The sequence below is a fragment of the Hippocampus zosterae genome, chromosome 15 (genome assembly GCF_025434085.1).
Source record: "Hippocampus zosterae strain Florida chromosome 15, ASM2543408v3, whole genome shotgun sequence".
In the NCBI taxonomy this organism is placed as follows: domain Eukaryota; kingdom Metazoa; phylum Chordata; class Actinopteri; order Syngnathiformes; family Syngnathidae; genus Hippocampus; species Hippocampus zosterae.
In genome coordinates this window covers 9831211-9853850 of record NC_067465.1, presented here as the reverse complement: position 1 = coordinate 9853850, position 22640 = coordinate 9831211, and the positions used below count along the sequence as shown (strand labels likewise).

General features: G+C 41.4%; 1 protein-coding gene across 9 annotated transcripts in view; it reads right to left on the bottom strand.

Moving 5' to 3' along the window:
- Positions 1–22640, bottom strand: part of pard3ab (par-3 family cell polarity regulator alpha, b) — a 103875-nt gene that overhangs the window by 78295 nt on the left and 2940 nt on the right. For all 9 annotated transcript variants that reach the window (XR_007967011.1, XR_007967010.1, XM_052087346.1 and 6 more), the window contains exon 2: positions 5343–5444. Coding sequence is in view for 7 of the 9 variants with exons in the window: in XM_052087346.1 (XP_051943306.1) it covers positions 5343–5444 (102 nt within the window). In the remaining 2 variants the exon portion in view is untranslated. The remainder of the gene's footprint in view (positions 1–5342; positions 5445–22640) is intronic.

The following is a 22640-nucleotide window of genomic DNA, read 5'->3' as shown; positions in this document are numbered from 1 at the left end:
CATACTAATGATTCATTTAATAATCGAGTAATATGCCGATTATATTTTTCAACTAATCTTGAATTTGACTTTTTCAACAATATCCTTCTCTTTATTCAAAACCAGGACATGATTTCAAATTGACAACGCAAAAAAAAAAGTACAGACATAATTGATTGTGATTTAGTTATTGGTGTGATCTGAATCATGTCGGAAAACAGACAAAAATGTTCCCTGAAAAGTACATGGAAATGTTTGCGAATGTCTTATTTCGTGTAAACACAAAAGATAAGCGCTCTTTTGCATGGAGAATGAAAACAGAGGACTTAGTAAATTTTAAGTTAAACAAGGTACTAAACTCTTCATCAGTTAACAAAATACTTGCTTATGAATTGATAATCGATTAGCTGGTGCTTAAATCGATTCATTGTCCCCTCCCTCTAGTCTCAGTATTGTGGACCACAAACTACAGTAAATCCACACAGGAAACGCTGACCTAAATTGGTTATTATCTGGGACAGTATGTGGGATTTAAGATCCTTAAAATCTTATTTGAGGATTAAGTGTTCGTTGCAGGGATGACGTGTCATTTTAAGGATAATTAAGCCTTTCACTTTGAAAAATCTATGGGGGGGCGGGGGGTAAAATGGCCCACGAGTATGTAAAAAGTTCACAATTCGAAAGACAATGGTAACTTTCCATTTATAACAATCAGGGTGTTATTTCGAAATACAGCATTCTTGTAAGAAAAACACACCACAATGTACTCCACACAAATGTATATCTCCCGAAAACTGGGTGTACGACCAAATATTTGGAATAGTGTTATTCCACCGGATATTGGCATTTTGTTGACTTTCAACGTCGTATTTTTACATGCAGCGTCTCTCACACCACAAGAGGGCAGACTTGAACAACAGAAAGCTCAGCTCACCTGGTTGCAAGTGAACTAACACAGTCAACGGTTTTCGGCCATTTTACAAACAGCAGACTAGACCTGAGATTTAACCTTTTTCGATCAGGCAACCAACCTTCACGAATTGTCACTATGATGCGATGACAAACAACAATTTATGAATCGTGGAGATATGAAAATGGGGGCATTTTGGGAGATAAATTTCAGAGTCTCACGTCCACTTTCCAGGCTCAACTGTACGGGCACGAGAGTAAACAGATTCATGAACTATTTCTTTTCATTTATAAAGCAGCAAACGAGGATATAAGCATATTTTTGCAAAGATGGCCAGCATTATGAGGTCATGATTTTGGGCAAAACTTTTTTTTAAGAATACAAATGACCAAAGCCATTATTTTAGGAAGGAGACAATACAGAAGGTTGAGTTGTAGTACTCCACAATCAGTCACAACCATTTCAGTATTTTGCCCTTTTAGAGGAGTTAAAATCTGACACCCCGTCTCTGTCCTGTCCATGTACGGCGGTGGTGCCGGATTTAGTGCCCTGTTGTGGGTCCGTGGGATCACTGAAGCCAGGCCTCATGAACAAAAAGATGAGGAAGGACGCGGGAGTGACCACAGAAGGAAATATTCAAACTCGAAAAAGTGTTTAACTAGACCGAACCGAAGAACTTCGAGGACTGTAGTATCTAGTGGCTGAATTTTGTTTTGAAGTAATTTATCAGGGCCAAATGGTGTAAATTAAGGGATCAACGCTGGCCATCAGGACTTTATCATCACGCCATCTCTTAAAATAATTGTACCAGTTGACGCTATCTTATCACTACGCAATATGAAAGACTTTATAATGAGACATCGCAGAAATCCAACATGAGCTGTCATCAGTGTACATGTTGCCAACAAGCCCGTTTTTTGTGGGTCTAATCATGGAAGGCGTGCCTACCAAATGTCATTCTATTAAGGGAAACACTTCGAGGCTGAATTTTCTAAACAAAAAAACACCACCAAATTATTTTTTATATGTTGCAAGTCTTATCAAATTCCACCACAATACAAACCACCACCATAATCTGTTTAGCATGCATGCCTTAAATTTCATCGCAAATGGGCAAAATCCCTTGGACAAATTTGTCTTCCAAGTTCCCGGTAAGTGCCCAAATTCAACTAAAATGGTTGTTTCAAACCAAGATGCCAGATGTCTTGTGTCTTTTTTAAGAATGGCTTCAAGAATTTTTCATGGTTCTATTCATGATATAAATGTCGATCAAATTTCACTATGTATGTGAAATTGGGTTAAGAAAAAAAGTTTTTTAAATATTAATTTTAGACAGTCAATGCATCTTCTAGTCCAAATGTATATCATCCCGAAACTCATGGTGGCGCCACTGATCCAGATTGAATTCAATCCAAATTTTGAAACCCAACTTTTACATGCCTTTGGGTTTTTTGCGCTTTGGACTGCTGAGCTGCAATAAAAACCACAGAAAATGATGCACTACTGGTTCTTCCGAAAAATATCTATAAAGTGGTGAATCAGAGGGGGAGGGGGGAATGATCAATAGCATATGCAGCATTTAGCATATCTTGCACACAATCAATCAATCACAACAGAGATGTCATGAGCGGTCCTGCTGCGGCTGAATTTGGCAACGGGTCATCATCTTGTTCTCGTTATGGGGCTGCCGTGGAGGAAGCATGGGGGAAGGAAGGAGGAGGAAGGCAAGCGTGGAAGGAATGAGGTCATCCCCGATGCTCACCCACAAGGATCTGAGGGCCGAGTGCGGCTGGTGTGGTTTGAAATGTGATAAGGAGAGCCAACTCCCATCTAATCCACGGCATGTTTGAGCAACTCACTTTCCCACTTTATTTTCTCACCTCGTCTTGTTGCAAATTATTAATTGTCATCCTGTCCGGACATGTCTCTGACTGAGGTACACAGACGCAAGCACGGGCATGGAGCCAGAACAAAATCTGAGATATCAGATGAACCTTCACTGTATAGATGCCTCACTTCCACTAAAACATTTTCATTCCTTATTTTACTGGATGGATGTTCAAATAAACCCCAAACTGTGACCCCAAAACACTTAAGTATCATTTCAAAGTCACGTGACAATATTACCCTTTCAGATCAGCAATTTTTAGGGAGAACTATCAAACATGTTGGCTTTTTCAGATAGAATACGACCTCTCATGACCTGCTTTAACCATGAACTGAACTTATGGCAACCTGTCAAAATACCAATGACAATTTTCATTGTTACCATTTTATGACACTATTAGCTACTTAATCAGGGATGTCCCGATCACATTTTTTTTGCAACTGAATCTGTGTCACTCCATTTTGAGTTTCTGCCGAAATGTCAGGCAGATGTCTCAGTGGCTTCAAACAGAAAAGGTTTCATCAGAATGCTTCCTAGACTACAACTCACACTTGCTCAACATGGGAATGTAAACACACACACACACAACAGACAGGAGGACATGTCATGAGAAACGCCTGAGGGCTGTTTTAACCTCGTGGCCTTCCTGTCTGTCAGCTCTTCTCCCTCGCTGGGAGAACCCGACTCTGTACACTATATTCATCTTACAAACATGACGTGCTCATAAATGTTCAAGTACATATGTATACATAAGATGCACACGCAAAACTGTCCAGGCAACATCCAAACATCCAAAATAAACGATGAGGGAGCAAAAGTGTTTTTTTTTAATTGTCTGCATCGTATTGCTGCAAATATGTCAAGTGAAAGTTTCATTTAAAACTAAAATGCTGAGATATATCATGAACTTATTAAGTGGTATGGAAGATTGTGTGGCAACCATATGTGAGAAGGGAAAAGGAGAAAAGGGGTTGACTTCCACTTTCAGTCAAAATAGAACACAAAAAAAGTTGTGTAATAAATCATGAGTTTAAAAAAAACTTCATTGTCAGTTGAGTAAATAGCGTAGGCTCACTTTGGTCGTTGCCGTGGAAAATAAATAACTGTGGCAAAATAATGACCACTTCTTGTGGAATTAGTACGATGACGACGCGCAACAGACGTGTCAAACATTTTAACGCCGACAAGGGTCACACATGGACGATGACCTCTGTGATGGCGGACGCAGCTGTGATACACGTCTCCAAACGCACACCCTTACAAACACATACACACACATCGTCTACACAGATGTCATGTTTGCAAGTCCTGGCATGGTTGGAGGAGCGTCACCTGGCAATGTGGTCATCTGTCCGGCTCGACAAGAAACACGGGAATTTCTTTTCATCGAGAAAACGCCTCAAACAAATCCTTGACCGACTTTGCCGATGATGGGAGGATGATGGAAAGATCTGGAAAAAAAGATTCACTCGACTTTTCCTGGAACCGCGCACACACATACTTTTAAAACATTGAGTATGCTTGGCTTCCCCAAGCAAGCGCGCACTCGCGTGTGAGCGCTAATAAAAGAGGTGGTGGCATTCCTTCCAGACTTTAAAAAGCTCGGCCTAGTGGAACGGACTCTGAAGATGAGTCACAAGAGGTGCCAGGAGCTTCACGGTTGTCCTTGTGGAGGGAGGTCCCATAATGAAAGCACCCTATTGCTTTTGGGCAACATCCCAACTGAAAATATTTGAGGGGGCGGAGAGATTTAAATGAGCACATGTTGGTCATTGGTGCGCAACCAGACATCTTTATAAAACCGACCTTAAAGATCACACCTAACACAAAATTGCGGAACTACTTGAAGTTGAAATTGTACATCAGTACACAGCTTGTTACTAGTCAGTGGTGTCAATCAAGGTTCAGAAATTGACAAGATTGTCTTGCATTCAAGACTCATGGCAAAGCAAGAATCAAACTGATTTCCAATGGAAATTCTTTGAGGTTTTGGTCCAAAATAGGTGATTAGACTACCCATTAAATAGTATTGTATTCACAAAAAGCTGACTGTTTGTATTTGGTGAAATTACAATCCTACTATTGATTACCAGAAATTTGAAAAAGATAAAAACATGTTTTTCTGGTGAAAGAAGAATCCACTAATTCTTTTGAATGAGTAGATTTGCACTTACATGGTCGCATAACCATTACTGTGGGTCAGCCTCTAAAAACAGGCAATATGGGCAATTCTGTTTCGAAAACGACTAGCAGTGAATGAGTTAACTGAAAGCAACACTCATCGAAACAGACAGTCTGTGCGTCACAGTCCTGGTAAGCGTGTAGCCGGTTTGCGGCACGCGACCGCAAACACACGGGTTCCGCCTCCAGAGTACTTTACAACATCCATGCTGCGTGCCAACACAATCAACCGCTGCTGGATTTCAACTTGGAGCACACAAGCACAAGGAACAAAGCTCCAAGCATTGTGGGAAACTGCCGCTATTCTCAAAGTTAGGTCGAAATAGGTGTGGGAGTCTTTTAGCTCACCACCGCTACATACACCAATTGTCTGCTTGTTCTTACCCGGTCTTTGTCGTCCGCTACGTCGCAGAGCACGTCATCCAGGTCCAAAATGCCGCCATCGCCATGTTCGAGACGATGCACCTGAAGCCAGTAGCTGGCATCCTGGGAAGAAATCACAGCATCCTTACTTTAAAATACTAGCAAACATCTTACGCGTAGCAAACTAGACAAGCTTAAACCTTTGCTATTGGACTGTTGTTGCGCTCCAGCCCAGAGGAGGCAGTAAAGAGTACCACAAGGTACATGCCGCCTCTTTTCAGTTAAGGAAAAAAATGTTTTTGCATTTCTTTGAATAAATAGAAACATCTGACAAGAAAAAAGAATTATCCTATACATTTGAAGCCGGCATATGGATTCACTTCAGTCCTGTAGGTGGCAGTAATGGGCATCACAAAGTTGGTGTTTTTCCCCCAGTTAGATAAACATGGTAGAGTTCATTTAAACACTGTATTTTCACGACCATTAGACACACATATTTGTCTGAAATTTTCTCCAAAATGGACGGGTCGCCCAATATGTGATTTGGCTTGTGTACGCACAGCGTTCCAAAGTCTGTGAATGCTACTGTGTGACTTCGAAGAGGGATCCACTCAACTGACTAATGTTGTGCCGATACAGTGTTTATATAGAGGAAAAGCGGATGCAACTGAGCACAGCATGCGGACGTTAAAGTGGGAAGGGTGGGTTTGAAAGAGCACGCCAAAGGCACGCCCCCAGTAAATGTATATTGCATTTAGTACATGCATTGTGCAAAACATCTCGAAAATAACTCCTACGAAGAGACAAGCTTAAGAAGCACAGTTTAAACAGAGCTATCAGTTATGCGGAGGAGCATGGAAATCGAGCAGCTGTCAGAGATTTCAAGATCAACTAATCCATGGTGCTTTCATTTTATGAAATGATGCCAATCTATTCAACCGGACTCTGACAATGACGTAACGGAACCTTGCGTTTACCATGCCTGCGTCCAACAATACAACTGCATCTTGTGTACGTGTTAAATACAGAAATAGCAACTGTAACTGACACTAAGCCTTTTAATACGGTGTTACGTATGGTTATGAAAATACGGCAAACAACCTAGCTTCCCGAATTTACTTTCAGAAGCGATATTTATAGTCAAATCAAAGCATCTACAGGCATCCCGATCACAAACTAAAAATAGCTGCTAGTAAACGTCACCTCGCTAATATTTGAAGCTGCTGGTCCACACAGACTTAACGACAAGTTGGCTGATGCGTGATGACAAATGATATCAACACAGAGGTCATCGAGCACTTTTTGTGTCAAATATGAACGCTGCCAGGCAGTCCTGAGATACTTGCTGCCACTTGATAGCATCTCCGGGCAGACAAGAGAATGTGTCTGGCAAAACATTTGGTACATCTTACAGATGTGGAAATCTGATCCCTTTCAACTACTATGACACACAGATGTGGTCCAGATATCAATATTTTAACACAATCCTTTGCGTGTGTGTGAAGCGGTGTTACTGTGAAGCCTGCTACATCGCGGTTCACCTGGCAATATCATGGATTTAAACAGGGTTTTTATTTTTTGGGGGTGGTATTTTGCGCGGTACTGGCAAACCCCATACCAAAGAGTTGTGCAACTACAGTGAAATACGATGTTGTTCCCAAAGAGCAGAAAGAAAACTGGAAACCGGTGCAATTAAAATTTTACCAAACACTGTCAGAGGAGTTATAGCAGCTTTCCTAAATTGCATTGTCATGATAATGCTATAATTCACAATGTTTTTCCCCTTTTTATTTATTTAGTGCGGTGTCCATGACCAGATGCAGTTTGCATGTGACCTTAAGGTTTGGTTGGGATAGAGCTAAGAAATGAAAACTCTGAGTAGTTAACTGTGGCTACTGAATTATTGATGCTCAGTATTAAGATATTTCTTAATATTTTATTAATATTAATATTAATATTAATAATAATTAAGATATTAAGAAATATCTTAATACTGAGCATTGCTAAATGTCTTTAGCAATGCTTTGTGTATTCGTTTGACAGGAGTGTTGATATTTTCGTCCACCTTAATTGCATTATAAATATCTTGTAAGACGATTTTGTCACTCCCCAAAAAAGGCGAAATAATTAAAAAATAATAATATGGCCATACAAAAAATACAAAAACAGGCGTAATTCAAATAAGACTCGTATGTTTACATGTTAAAATGACGAATTGTTCCATAAATGTACTGATGACAAATGGTGTAAAGAACCGACTATTCCAACAACCAAAGCTACACGCCAACTTCATCATCACTTAACAAGAGTGCTACGGTTTGGCACAGAGACTTTTATTACACGGTTTATGCGACTTCATCGCAATGACCCGGCGTTGGAGTTTATGAAAATTTGAACAAGAATTTCACATCGCGTAAATCCGACACGAGATTTTCGAACGCCGAACGACGTGAGCTTGCATGTTGCTAACTAACAAGCCGCTGGTGCTTACCCAGTAAAGATACAGTAGTCGTTCTCATTCACTGCCATGATTTTTATTAGTCACAATAGATGCAGAAGAATTAAAAATATACATTTTAAATAAGCGTCCCTAAGTGGCGGTGTCGTCCTTAACGTCCGTAACGCGATGACGTCAGATGACGCAGCAGCTACACTGTTGATAAATCCCGAGAAACAACGTCCCTTTATAAAACCACTTCAAAGCAAAGGCGTGCCGCCGTGTACACAAATGTTGCTGAAGTATTTTTAAAGAGTAACCACAGACGAGGCACTAAGACCACCGAGAAAAGTACCCAGTGGTACCGCCATTTTAGGTAGCGGAGAACCGGCAAAAGAAGACCAAATGGACGTGACGTCATACAAACGCGGCGAGGACGAGGAGTCCGCATGTCTGGAGCTCGTGAACCTGTTCAACAATCTCAAGTGCTTTGACAGCATCTATCTCAACAACGTGCTCATTGACATGGAGGTACGAGGATAAGTGTTTCTCCTTTCGTAATTAAAGCTGATGTGTAAAATCTGAACACATCTTATTTGATTTCACACTGCTAAAACACTTAAAACGACGTGAAATCAAATAAGATGATGCAACTGAAACAAAATGATTAACAGAAATAAACTTATTTTGTTTGTTTCAATTGTCAAAAGTTGTACCAGGTCGCAAATTAACCCATTCATACTGCCACACTTGTGGCATGCTTTTGTCGTTCTCTAAAGGTTCTTTTCAAGTAAAATGTTTTCAAACTAATGAGAAATCGTTGGCCAAATTAGTGTGAAAAAATTGGCTAGTACATAAAATGAGGCTTCAGAATGGTGAAAAATTGAACCGCTCTGTTACGAAACGCTGTGGGCGTGCCCACTGAATGTGCTGAAACCACGCCTCGCTGAACTGTCCATCAAATGTGGCTACTGACATTTGGAAAAAATTGATGCTACTTCATCAAGCATCTTTCTTATGCCTACACACACCTGCATGTTTGAGCAGTGAAACTATCCCACTTCAAGCTGGAATATATTTCCAACCAAATCATGTCTTTTACACACCACGACAACGAGGCACTCTAAAAGTGGCCACACCAATGCAAAGCCCCATTCCACATGCTAGTTGTCAAATCTGAGAGGAAAAAACAAATAATGAATAGAAAATATTCCCCCTCCTTGCTCATCTTTCGCTGCGTGACTCAATGAAAAAGTGCTATGAAAGGTACTATGAAGCAGCCACGGAAGAGGACAGAACAAAGATATATTTTCAATGTGTATGCAAGCAGTTAGCTAAAGGTATGTGATAAGATATCCTTTATTCGTCCCTCACTGGGGAAATTTACAGCCTCCAGCAGCAAGAATGTATATAGAAAGAAGAAAGGAGAAGGAGAAAAAATAAATAAAAAAAACTGCTTAGGGGGCAACTCATCCCAGACTGCATCACGCAGCACTTTGGCCACCCCCCCCCCAAAAAAAAACAGGAATCCTACAATAGCAATAAACTTTAGGCTATGCCTTCACAATTGCGTACAACATAATTCTCAGTCTTTGCATGTTTTCAAAAACTATCTTCAAGCATGCACACCTATTAAGAAACAAAACAACTGGCAACAGAGAAACTGATGTCTGTTAGAAAACTAGTTTCCTGTTTACTTTCAAACTCAACTCGTAGCAAAAACAAGAGACATGATCCTGGCCTGATAATACTGTTCAAAGCCGACTTCATGTTTTACTCCTCTCTCATCTCCTACCAGCTAAGCTTCAAAGGATGTGCAACGAGAGAGAATAAAACTCTCCACCTGTATCCCAAGTGCCCTTGTTTAACAGAGTGATGGTGTATTTCCAGTGGAGATTTTCCCTTGCACTTTTTGAAATACTGTATTAACTAAGTTGATCTGAGTGTCATTCTTACTCAAATTTAACATGCTGACTTGCTCTCTTTTGGCAGTTCAAAGCGTCGCAGAGCATCACGGAGAGCGACATCTCAATGCTGGAGTTCCTGGTGGACTTCATGGAGTTTCAGAACACAAACCACACCGACAACTCGGACTCGGAAAGCGCCGATTTCGCCAGCGACAACTCCGCTCTGAGTAGCGGTGTAGACGAGACAGACAGTTTTGGCGATTAGTTGATATGAAACTCGTTTATTAGAAAAAAAAATTCCAAAGACTTTCCAGTAAGGGTTTGGTCACAGCGCACTTTTTCACAAGCTCAGGATCTTGACAACTTTTTAACTTGGAAGTTGTTGAAAATGTCAGATCAAAACATTCTGTTTACATGTGTCAAAACACTTTTTTTTTAAAACACACTTTTTAATTAAAGCAACTGTACCTCAACTGTCTTTCCAAAAGTGAACCTGGTGTGACGATGTTTTCTAGCTTTCCTGGAGGTGTGACTGGTGTAAAATTTCAAACCAAAACGGTTGACTTAGTGTTTAATTGCAGGCAAGTGTTGTTCAGACTATTTTGCTCAACCTGTTTTGAAGTGTACATGTATGTCCATTTTTGTTGTTGTTCACTGGTGAAATTTGTATTACGTTGAATTTTTTTTCTTTTCAAAATTTCCAGAGGGGGCTAAGTAGTATCCCCCCCCCCCCCCCCCCCGCCCTCCTCCCTCCATTGCGGACCTTCAGAATAATAGGTGGCATTATTACGTTGAACCTCAAGTTCTTTTGGGCCAAGTGGTAGTCCGAAGAAAGGCTAAATTGGAAAGGGGGACTCAAAGACTCAAATGCTAAATAGTGTTACTCTGTAATATATGTGAATAGAAAATAAAATGTACTGTTTAAAAAAAAAGTCTACATTTTTCATTACACCTTGGGACTTCATGTGACATGAACCTTTTTTCTTCTCGGAGATCTAAGATTAGTATGAGATTAAGATTGAGGTTTTGTGGGCATTTAAGAGGCCAGATGGCGGATTCCAAATGTGTTTAAATGTCGAGGGAAAAAAAAGTAACAACTCATTCAATTTATGGCAAACTGGCATTGATCCGCACAGCGGGTGAGGTGAATTAGCAACAGATTAAATAAGTAACAAGAAGCTTTACTGGCACTTTACTCAACACTGTCATTGCTTTGTGCTCCTCAAGTGTTTTCCATCTGCTTTATACCAAAAGAGTACCAGGTCTCCAGACTAAATTATTGCAATGGTTGGCCTTGGTGCAGCAAACTAGTTACACCCAAATTTTTACCTGCATCGCATTCCACAACATGTGCCAAGTAACAACACCAATTTGGGAAATGAGAAGTAGTGACATCACACCAAGCAGATCGAATCAACCCCGTTTTGCAATCAGATTTGTGCAGTTTATCAAAAAGTTGCCTCGCGTATACTACGTGCAAGCAACCACGTGTTGCTACCATTCGGGCTCTTGTTTTGTTATATGCAGTTGGCAATATAAAGAAAATAAAAACATTCCGATGGTTCTACTCTGTTTATGCGTGCATTCAGCATGATAAATTAGCAACTTTTTTTTTCTTTACATATTTATGAATTATTCAAGTATGCGCAACAATTTAACAATAACAAATACGCCATCAGGCCGCAAAGGAAGCATCTAACTTTAGATGGCCTTTTTTAAGTGACACGCCCACTGACTACCGATGTCAATTATTTGAGGAAACGTTTTTTGGCCTTGACCTGGCAACGTTTTCCCATCCGCTTGTGGCACTGCATGTGTGAGCGTGTGTGTCTGTGTGCACATAATGACGAGACGCTTGTTAGTGATGTTAAACTTGGGCACAAAGCACCCTTTCATTCCCGTATTGTCAATACCACCCGTGAGACGACGGGGCAGTAGAAATTGTGTCTGAATCACACACAAAAGTCAGCACAAGAGTGCAGATGTCCCCGCACCTTTTCCAACAATGCTATACTTTTTCCATTGGCTGATTTCAAGAAACTGGATACAAATTTTTTGTGGTCAAAGAGAATCTATTGTTTCTTTTGTTAGGTTTGGTGCAGTTATGTTGTCAAAGAAAATATATGGTGTATCTCGAGTTTAAAAAAGAAAAAGTCGAAAATTACAGTCAATTTGGGGAAATTGTGGAACAAAAAGTTTTATGATTTGACTTGTATCAAAAGTCTCCATGTACTCGCAATAATTTTTTGGGCCAGGAGCAGGAGCTTGTGGTTACAAACATGATCATTGCTGGATTTAGAAGCCAAGGGGACATTTTCCAAACAAGCTCTTATTCGCTGGCTTCAGGTCGTCTGCGGCACATTCAGCAAATTGACAACTAAAATAAATCTGAGGAAGGACAGGAGACGTCACAGTGTTCACATTATAAACTTTGACAGTGGGCCCTCAGTTCACGAATGGCCCAACTGTGACGGTGAAATTACTAGTTCCCCGCACTAACGGTTGCATTAATAAGCAGATGAACTGAGTAACTGCAAAGACCTTGCTGATGGCTCAAATATTCAAGTGTTTATGAGGAGACCAGTAAAAAGTCACCAGGTCACACAAACAAGCCACGACGCTTCTTGTATGAACTGTTTTTACATGAAACGGGACAAAAATGTTCGTGAATGAGTAGCTGGTTAGCTAGCTAGTTAGCTACTCTTCAAACATTTAGCTGGTGCAGTTGATGTAACAGTTGGATTAAGTGTGGGTTCACTGGTCATGCCTGGAGTGACAAACAAGGACGACGTGATGCAAAAGCGACCTGTGTTTTACCGTCTCAGATACTACGTTAGCATAGCGACAAAGCTAACTCATTAACCCACACTTCCAAATATTATGCACCATACATGTTTTATTAATACAATATATGAGTCCCTCACCATAGTTTGGTTAGCTTTATTGTGGTCTCACGGTTGTTTTTTTAAAATTGGACATGTGATTTTATGTTGTGAATTTTTCGCTTTAATGTGATTTATTTTATGCTGATAATTTTTCTCAGGCCTCATCACGAAATCCTTCATTCTGTCAATGAATGGCGGGCTTGAGTGAAACCCGAGAAAGGCTCACTGGCGTGAAACAAAGGCGCCATTGAGAGAAACGTTTATATCGCACCACAACAGGCGCACGCTTGATAGGCCGACATCTAAAAATAGTCGACATGACATACTGGCACAAGGGATTAGTTCGTAATTTTACTTTTTTTTTCTCAAAAAAAGAGGAAAAAAAGCTAGTGTATGTGTGCGGTGAATGTTCCTGACACGAATGTTAAATGAAGGTGAAAGGACATTTTTCTGAGCGGCAAACAAAAGACAACATTCATAATTCAGCAGGAAAAAAAACATTCCGTGCCGACATGACGCCACATGATATCTCGTGGTGATTCCACCTTCAAAGTCTCAACATTGACCTATAAAAACCTCCGCTATACGGATTTTATCATGTGTTGTCATTAAAAGCTATAATGTTTTATGGAAAAAAAAATCCAAAGGTGACCCTTATTTCATATATTACTACATTACATATGTGCTCAAGAAAAAAAGACAAGCACAGATTCTGAATCAGTGCGAACAAATCTGGAAAAATTGACTTGCATCTGATTAAATAAATTGTAGAGAATTGTTGGTCAGTGTTAATTTTGATCATTTTTAAAACTAATTTTAGTTTGCAAAAATAAAATCATATACGTCGACTGTTCTGTCCATGAAATTTCCTTGCACAACGCCGGTTTATAGCTATGTTAGAATTTTGTATATCCTGGATGATATTGGATTTATTTTCTTGACATTAACTTGGACTGGTTGAAAGTGTGTGTGTCTTTATCATGTGTGCGTGCTTTGCGTGTGCGTGTGTAAAAGAGATCACATTTGAGTGGAACACGACACCGTGCTGTTGAGATCACATTACGACAAAGTGTTGTCCTTTGAGAAGGCCCTCAAGCCAAGGATGCCAGCACTCTACGTTGTCTGCATCTCTGATCAGAACAAAGCAACCAAACCATCCTCAAGGAGAGATTCTTCAGACGCCTCAATCCGGACGCTGAAACTGACATGGGCACCTGGCGGAATGGTTGCAGCCTGAGGCCAACACGGGAATTTAGCTTGGAAGATGTTTATCAGGTCGTGCTTTGTGGGACATGACGACAGGATTTCCCATCTGCTTGTCGGGAAGTGGATGTCAATGAGACAAAAAGTTGCAGACCCTCTTCACAGAATAACATCATTCAGGAAAATAATGCTTCCTTTAACACAGGGGTGTCCAAACTTTTTGCCAAGGGGGCCAGATTTTATGTGGTAAAATGTCGGGGGGCCGACCTTGGCTGACATTCTTTACATTGAACAACAATATTGTTCAACAAATTTTAGTAAGCCAGTCTGTTTCACATTTCCATTTTTATTTTAATTTCAACAATCTTAAGAATTTCTTTTGGTTCATTTGAAACAGGTATATCACATGCAACTGCTTATTCACTTGACTTTTTCTTAAACAGAAGTCTCCTGAGTGCAAATTGATTGATTTGAAACATAAAATGTATCACCATGACTTTTCAAGAGTCACAAAACCTTTGACTCGAACAACAGAGAAATGAACAAGCAATACACATATCCACAACTGCAAGGATTATTTGAAATATGACATATCAGTCAATATAAACACGGAGTGATGTCTTGTTAACTCGTGAGTGATGCCCTCTCGTCTCTAAATGCTATTACTCATTTAGTGAATGCTATTACTCATTTAGCCACTAGAGGGAAGCAGTACTCTATGAAACATCACTCACCAGTCTACGAGACCTCAGTCAATGCAACACGCGTTCCATTGCGCCCAACCTGCGGGCCAGACGGCACTGATTTTATGACAGGGGGCGAGGGCCGGATGAAATCCGACCGCGGGCCGGACTTTGGACATGCCTGCTTTAACACAAGGATTTTGTTGAACAAAAGTGTTTATAGCACATGCAGATCGTTATATGGCACATCTCTAACGACACATTTGAGCTGTGAAAACACATCTGCTGAAAGCTTTTGGCTGCTGAAATTTCTCTCACCGAGTTGTCAGGGCATTCTTCCGTACCGCAACAATGAGGCGTTCAAGATAGGCCACACCGCACAAAGCCCCTGACAGCAGGTTGGTTACTGTGTCTTTTTTTTTTTAATTTACACTGCTCTTCCGCCTTCTCTCTATCACATACGCACACTCACAGCATACAATGAGGCACTCTAAAGTGATCAAACCAGTGCAAAGTTTCTATCCACACGCTAGCTGTCAAATTTTCTGCATGACTTGCGTGCACTCACAGCAGAAAATGAGGCATTCTCAAGCAGCTATGCCAGCACACTATCTGAATGGATTATGTCTTTTCAGGATGCAGCTCGGTGAAGACTTTTGTTTCGCGTTTGCATCCCAACAGTGAGTCAAGTCTATTGATTTTGTCCAGTGTTCTGTGGGTCCTTTCGCAGCTGTCGGCTTGTTCCATTCCGAGCGGTCCGCACATGTATTGCGACTGAAGACACAAACGCCCCCGGCGACCTTCGTCTCAACTCCAAAAGTTTATCCCATGACCAAAGTGTCCTACTTATTTGTTTCCCAGCTCCAGGCCTTCTGCGCCGTGGTGTCAGGAAAATCCTGCAGTTAGCTCAAACAAATGTCTGACCCGCTTTGTGAGCTCGCTCTTCGCGGAGGAATGCGGCTAACGGGTGTCCAAGTAGAGCGTGTAGATACGCTTGGTTGAAGCAGCTGTCAATCAAGGTTACCAAATGCGGTTTGCATGTAACCAGAAGTGCCTACGCTGTCATTACATAGCACGTCCGGTATATTGGCAGCGTCTGGAAAATCTTCCCAGCGATTCACTTTTTCCACATTTTATTGTTACGGTCTTGATTCAGTTGATTTTTTTTCCCCACACAAAATTAAAACAAATACATGCAGCACACTGTCATGACCTTTTTGAAGTCTGCATTTCTAACCAAATGTTTGGCAAAACTCACAGCCTTCAAAACTTTTAAGATAGGAAGCTTGGCACACCGTTCTTCGGCCAGTTTTGCCCTCTGTGCAACATTTTAAGCTTGTTTCATTTATTACGAAGCATTTAGAATTATCATGAGATTTTGGGCACGTCTTATGTTGGGTGTCATTAAATATTGCAGTGTCCCGTCAGTAGCTGTGGTGTACAGCATTACTTCTTTCTGAATGTTTTGGTTTGAGTGTACAGTAAAAAGTGTTTTCATGTCAAGAGCGCTACACTTGCATAGATACATTTGTCCCAGTTTTTGCCTACGAAGGCCCGCCACTCACTTGTAAACCCATCATAAACCTGAACTGGCCAGTTCAATATGCACACCATCCCATTTCATCCAAAATCAAAATACCCAACAACGCTGCCAGTGAATAACATGTTTTTACGATATCACACTGAAAGCTGTTTCTAACATTTTGTCCCTATATTAACTTTTCTCCCCCAATTTGTTGACGTAATCTGACAGCCAGTGGTCACATGACGACAAACGACAGAACTCCGAGCCCTTTCCACGAAATACCGGTAATCCCAACTTTGCACCATGTGTCTATTCACCAAATGTTCCCAGCCACTCGCAAATAATCCTCTTGTTCCAAAAGTACAGAAAAAAAAGTATTGTGTCATTTTTGTCACACTACGACACGGGATTGTGACGTAGCTGCGGCTCCACGGCAACCACAGCGTCACAACAAAAAAACTCGACGCGTTACCGTGATGAAAGCTTTCTTAACTGGATAGCCAATGTCACATGTTAATAGTTTTAATTATCATACAAGTGAAATCAAATGTTAACCACCATCAAACCCTTTCACTATTGATGTAGCCTCGCCTCCCCAACTCATCCTGTCCTCCATTCTCATCCACGCTATCACCAGTCTTCAGACCCAAATCGTTGTCACCACCATGAATTATTACATTTTAACTGCCTGTCTGTTTCACCTAGACTGGGCTTTCCTGCTCGTAAGATCGCTTTTTCAAGAAAAGTGGCTGATTTTCTCTGCCATATCGGCAATGCTAAAAATTCAAAACATTACTTTGACAGGAAGGAGATGTTTATTTTAAGAAACACGACATGCTTAGATGCAGAAAAGAGGCAATATTTACATGTTTGTGAAATCCGCGAGGGAAAATCAGGATGACAATAGCACCGACAAACGGGGGGGACCACAAATCGATCCGTTTCTTCTTCAGTACTTGCTTCAGGTCTTTCCTGTGCACTGCTGCCCCATAGTGGTGGAACGGTGCAACTGCAGTTAAAGACAAAGCTGATGCAGAGGGACATCAATCGCTCAATCAGCACAGCTGGAGCTTCATGCCGTGTTGAGCGATATCAATTGTTCTGGCTGGGGGATGGCGCAAAATTAGCTGGATGTGGCTGCCACCCAACTTTGAACGCAGGGGAAAACCTCCGCCTTCGTTCCCAAAAAGTTAATCAAAACCACTTTCTACTTTGGATCTATTTACTGATAGATCCTTTGCAAGAACAATAATGATAAGTATTTGCTCCGGCTAATGTGCACTCGTCTGTTTGTTTAGTCCTATCGTTATTAACTGTTTTAAAGTTGCCGAGTCAAATTTCTGTATGTCTACTTGCTGCATTTGGCGAATGAAGTTTGGGAGCTTGCTGGCTGGTGACATCGCAATGTACATCTTCACTCAAAGATCCTTCAGATTAAACACCACAAACAGATGTAAAACATCAATCATAGACGATCCAATTTTTAAATCCTTCGTAAATACCACGGCTAACGCTAACGTAGCAGTGTACAGCTTGACTCAGTTCACCTTGTCAAAGAGTCGCTGAAGTCTCATTCCAAACTCTTTTGTTCACAAAAAAGTTGGTCAGAATGTTGCGCTGTTCAGTGCGAGCGGACGTCTTAGGGCCCGGTTGCTAATTGACGGCAGTCGAGTGACGAATGTGACGGTACAATGACATAATGAATCAAAAAGCACAGCGATAGGTTGCTGTGGTAACCTCACGTGTATCAATGGGAACAAAAACCCATCAGAGGTGGCAGGGGCTGATTTGTGAGCATAGATTAATGATGACTGTATCTACTTAGGGTGATGAGGCTTTGTGGGCTAAATATAGAGCACAGCGCTTCCTTAGACAGCCTACTGATGATTGGCCCGCGGGCACAGCCGACTTCAACTTCATTACTCATCTGCTTTGCGAAGGCTTCCTTCACCCTCCTCTTCCTCATCCTCCTCAGGCTGACTCCATGTACTGTATTCATACGAGAACATGAGCTCATGTGAAGCTGCATATGACGACTCAAGTCTGAAAAATTCACGAGAACCCATGCATGAAACTGAACAGGAACTCGCCCATTTGGTGTAAATTACACAGGGTGCGTTTGGAAATATTCTCCGAGAGCGCACTGGTCCACGCCGACCGTTCGGAAACTCAAAGCGTTGTTCTAATGTGCCGTTCAGTTCAACAAAGTGCCCCAACAAAAGAGTGCCGGAACTCATTCTCGACCCAACTACTGACATCAGGCAGTACAGATGGAAACAGTTCAAGCACGTTGTTGATTGGTTCAGAACATAGGTTGCGTTGACAAATTAATGTGTGGAGAGCACTCCGTCTCTGCGAACACACACACACGCAATCTCAGAGTGGTGTTAAGGCATTAGAGTAAATTTCCAAATGCGCCAATAAGTACTTCACTTTGGAAAGTTTGAAAAATACTCATCCCCCCCAAAAGCAGTTTCACAGATCGACACGAAATTGGGTTGACAAGTCTATCAAAACAGAACACATGAAAAAATCTCATGCTTGACATTTAAAGCAATTAAAATTAAAATCAATTAGCCACTTAAACCCACCAATACAAAATCGGGTGGCCATGTTGACGACGATCTGGGCAATTAATCGAAATGTAATTGCAACACAAAATTTCGAAAACCTGTCAATCACAACAGGGGGCATGAAAAAGTCTCATGGGGCCGTGGATCAAAACTCAATCAGAAGTCGGTTATTAGTGTTTGAAGCAGCCATTTCACAATCAGTCCCGCCATCTGGAAAGTTTGGAGTAAAGAAAAAAAATGTAAAAAGAACAAGGTAAACCAAACAACTTCTGTTATGTTGTGTGCCTTTAAAAATAAGGGCCTACATCAGAATTTAGGTCAGGCAATACAGGTAGATGAATTTTTGTGGTCATTTTCAGCGCTACACAATACATTTTATTATGTGCGGGCTTGTTACCAAAACAGCAAGACTTTTACAGCAAGGCACACCCACAGGCTACCCCGAGGTCACCATGTTATTTTGCACATTTTTCCTTCAGAGGGGCTACACCAAGTGACCTTTGAATACATTTCAGCCATTTTATTATGCGGTTCACCTCAGGTGAAGCGTCCCACACGCCGCACAGCCATCTACCCTGTGGCATCGCTACATAAAACGCGGGACAGGCAGCACCTTGCCCTCAAAGAGTTTCTTGTGATGGGGACAGTGCAAATGACCCACTTCTGGAGAGTGATGGCAATACACTGTATGTGGAGTCGGGTTTGTTTTTACTCCTTATTTTGGTTCTTTGTTCTCAGAGCTTCTCAGAGGAGCAAGGTCATACAACACCGTCACAACAAGGTCACCAAATTCTAAATTCCTGAAATATTACTCCAATGCTTTTCCTTCCAATGTTCAGCGGAGACACACCTAGAAGGAAGCAAGCTGCTGAGCTGGTTCATTTTTCCTGTGCAAGCTCTACTTAAGGAGAACACCTCAGAGTCATTTTATTTGGGAAAAATGGATTGGCCATGAACCACATCAAGTCACATGTCAAATTACAGCTTGTAACGAATGCTTTCTACACCTGCCATTACTTTCTGCAATATGGCCTCGTAGGATTAGCAACGTCCAGAACATTCATTGACTAGTCTCAAAATCTATAGGGCCAGGTCATATTTTTCAAGGGGCGTTTTTTTTTTTAACTCGAGAGCAGCGTCAGCATCAGCAGGATCATCGGAGAAGCTCTTAATCCCGCATTGTGCCCGTTCTGGAAGCGGCAGGCTCTGGCCAGTGACAACCAAATGAACCGGAACGTCATCGGAACGCACGACTCCCCGCGAGGAGCCGGCTTTTATCTCCGGCACGTATCCCCCCGCCCATAAGAGCAGACAACTCCAGGTTGGATCAGATGACAACTTGGACGATCCTTCATGGAAGTGACTCAGAGTTAAAAACTCTTAAGACTTCAAATGTTTCCTTGTGGTCAAAATATTTTCTCGTCTTTTTGAGTTCCAACTTGTCATGACTGACATTTTAACATGTTTCAATAACTGCACGTTTAACAGTCTGGCCACGTGTTTCATTTAAATACAGTAGCTTCCTCTGTTAAAAAAAAAAAAGCGGGAGTTAAGTTGGCCAATGCTTGTTATGTGGTGTCTCCGTCCGAACACTAGGGGGCACTCTGTAAGAGGAGTCAATACCTGTACCTTAGATTGAGGTGAAAGTAAGAGTCAGGTCGATGTACGAGAGGAATACGGATGCCAAGTCAATGCGTTCAACTCAGAGTAAAGTGGATGAAAAGAAATACAAGAATGTATTTTGCGAATATTAAATGAAGGACGGGTGACCATTTTCATGGTCTCACGCGTCAACCTCACAGTGCAGAAGTCGTGGGTTCGATCCCGGCTCTGACCTTCTGTGTGCAACAACAACACAAAAAAACATCACCTGTATCTGTGTAGTGGTGTTAGAGCTTTAAGACACCACGAGAGCCCAGCAAACCATCAAACTAGCGAGGGTTCACTGTAAACCACTTTTGAGTGGACATTTTGGGACATCCAGAGGAATTCTCGTGGTGGGGGTGGGGGTGGGTGGGTTGAAGCATTCTCCTTATAGCTGTCAGTGTAAAAACTACAACTTTTTAGTGGATGCAAACAAACTTTTTGGGCCTTGTCCCCTCCATCACCTGTGTTCTAAACACCCCCCACCCAAAAAAATGATACAGTAATCAATAGCTACGTCGCCATTTTTCATGGTCTAGCAAGAAATTTCAAGTCTACCACACCGCAGACGTCTGTGCGGTAAAAGCCGAATCAACTACTGCGACACATGATCTGCTGCAGGCTTCAGCTCTTCTGAACAACAGTGGAAAAGCCACGACGACGCGGTGAGCCTTGGGAGCACTTTTCCACTAGAGAGATCTATCTGACACCAACTGGAATCGCCACACTTTCTCCCAACCTCCGCCTCATCCAGCTCATTGCTCAGGTATGAGAGGACTTCTCTCGATGTCAAAGCTAGCACGCTGATTTTCCTTTTTTTTTCCCCCCTTGGGAAGCATTCTTCTGTAATGACAGGGGAAGTGACAGTACAAGCCTCCACGTATAAACATCACGGCGACAGAAAACACGCCGGATTCACGTTGCGACATTCAGAAACTTTCTGTGTGTTCTCTTCTTTATTGAGAAAGAGACTTTTGAAGGGAATCTAAAGTTGTTTTAAAAATGGTAATAAAAATGAAGGAAGGCGTGGCAATCCGGCTTGGAAATAAAAGTGTTGATTTTTTTTTCCCCGGTCGGCTTACAAATAAGCAAATGATAATCACATTAAACAAAACAAAGTTTGCGCTTGGGCGTGTTTCTTTCTGGGATTTGATTTATTACTCCTGCTGCCAAACAAGCACTGAAACCTTTTTTTAAACGATTTTTCACCATTTTAACGAGCAACTTTGACAGGTGAGGTGAATTGTAATAGGCGGTGAATCTCGGCTTTTCATGTTGATGTGAGGGAGCAAAATCCCAACACAGACAAGTTAAGGCACATCACACTGCAACAAAATGTATGTGTGTGTTAAAAACACATACTGTATGGACCGTCAACGCCTTTTCCCTGTCTTGTTTTGATTGTCTTGCAGTTTCAGGTGTCACAGAAGCAAAATCTGTTTCTTTCACGAACTTTCACTTCGACAGGTTATTACGAAAGAACTGAAAAAAATGAGAAACAAACTTGGTGAAAGACTAAAGTGCCTGCTCTTTCTTTTTATCAGTAGATCTGTGTTTATATTGTCACGGAACACAATATTTTGTGGGTCTAGAAGGAGGACTCGAAATGTTGTTGTCTCTTTTTATCCATCGGTACGATACAGATAGATAATGCGTCATGGTCTGTGTTTTGATATGGTTCAAAATAATTGTGCCCTCGGGGTAAAATGCAAAAGTAAGAGCTTCCTGCGGATCAAAAGGGAAGAAAATGTAACAAAACCCGCATCAACACAGGTTGATCTGATACGATGCGATCGATGGAGAAAAGTGTCTGAACACGTTCCGTGGAATTTGATGACACTTTCCAATTAAAGCCGATTTGACGACAAGTTGATTTATTCATCCGTCCGTGTTCGAGAACACTTATCCTCATCAAGGTCGCAGTCAGGTAAGCTGGAGTCTATCCCAGATGACTTTGGGGATTTTTGCTTGCCTGCCCATTCACAGGGCACATTTTGACAAACAAGCATCAATGGCAGGAAAAAAATATTTGACAACAAGAGGCCTGGTTGCCACATGTCAAATCGGATGCACAATTTGTATGTAGTGCTGCTTTTGTATACAAGACTTTCCTGTGAGAAAGTGCTTGGCCAAAGTATTGTCTTGAGATACAAGCAAAAATTAAAGACTTGTGCGGTTCAGACCCCCACCACCGGATGGCGGCAACTATCGAGATTTCCATAGTCGCGTATCTCCTGCGTGCATTATTTTGCCATGCTAGCTTTACTCATTCAACCTTTAAACAGATTTAAAAATATTTAAAGTGATTAATCAACATTAAATTCATCAAAGTTCCATTTTGTAAAGCGTAGTAACTTTTCTCATTGTTTTCAACAACCCCGTCAACTTGCGGTTAGCTTTGCCATTAGCACGGATTCGCCCTGTTAACTCACCAACCATCGGTTTCTTTAGTTAGCATTTTG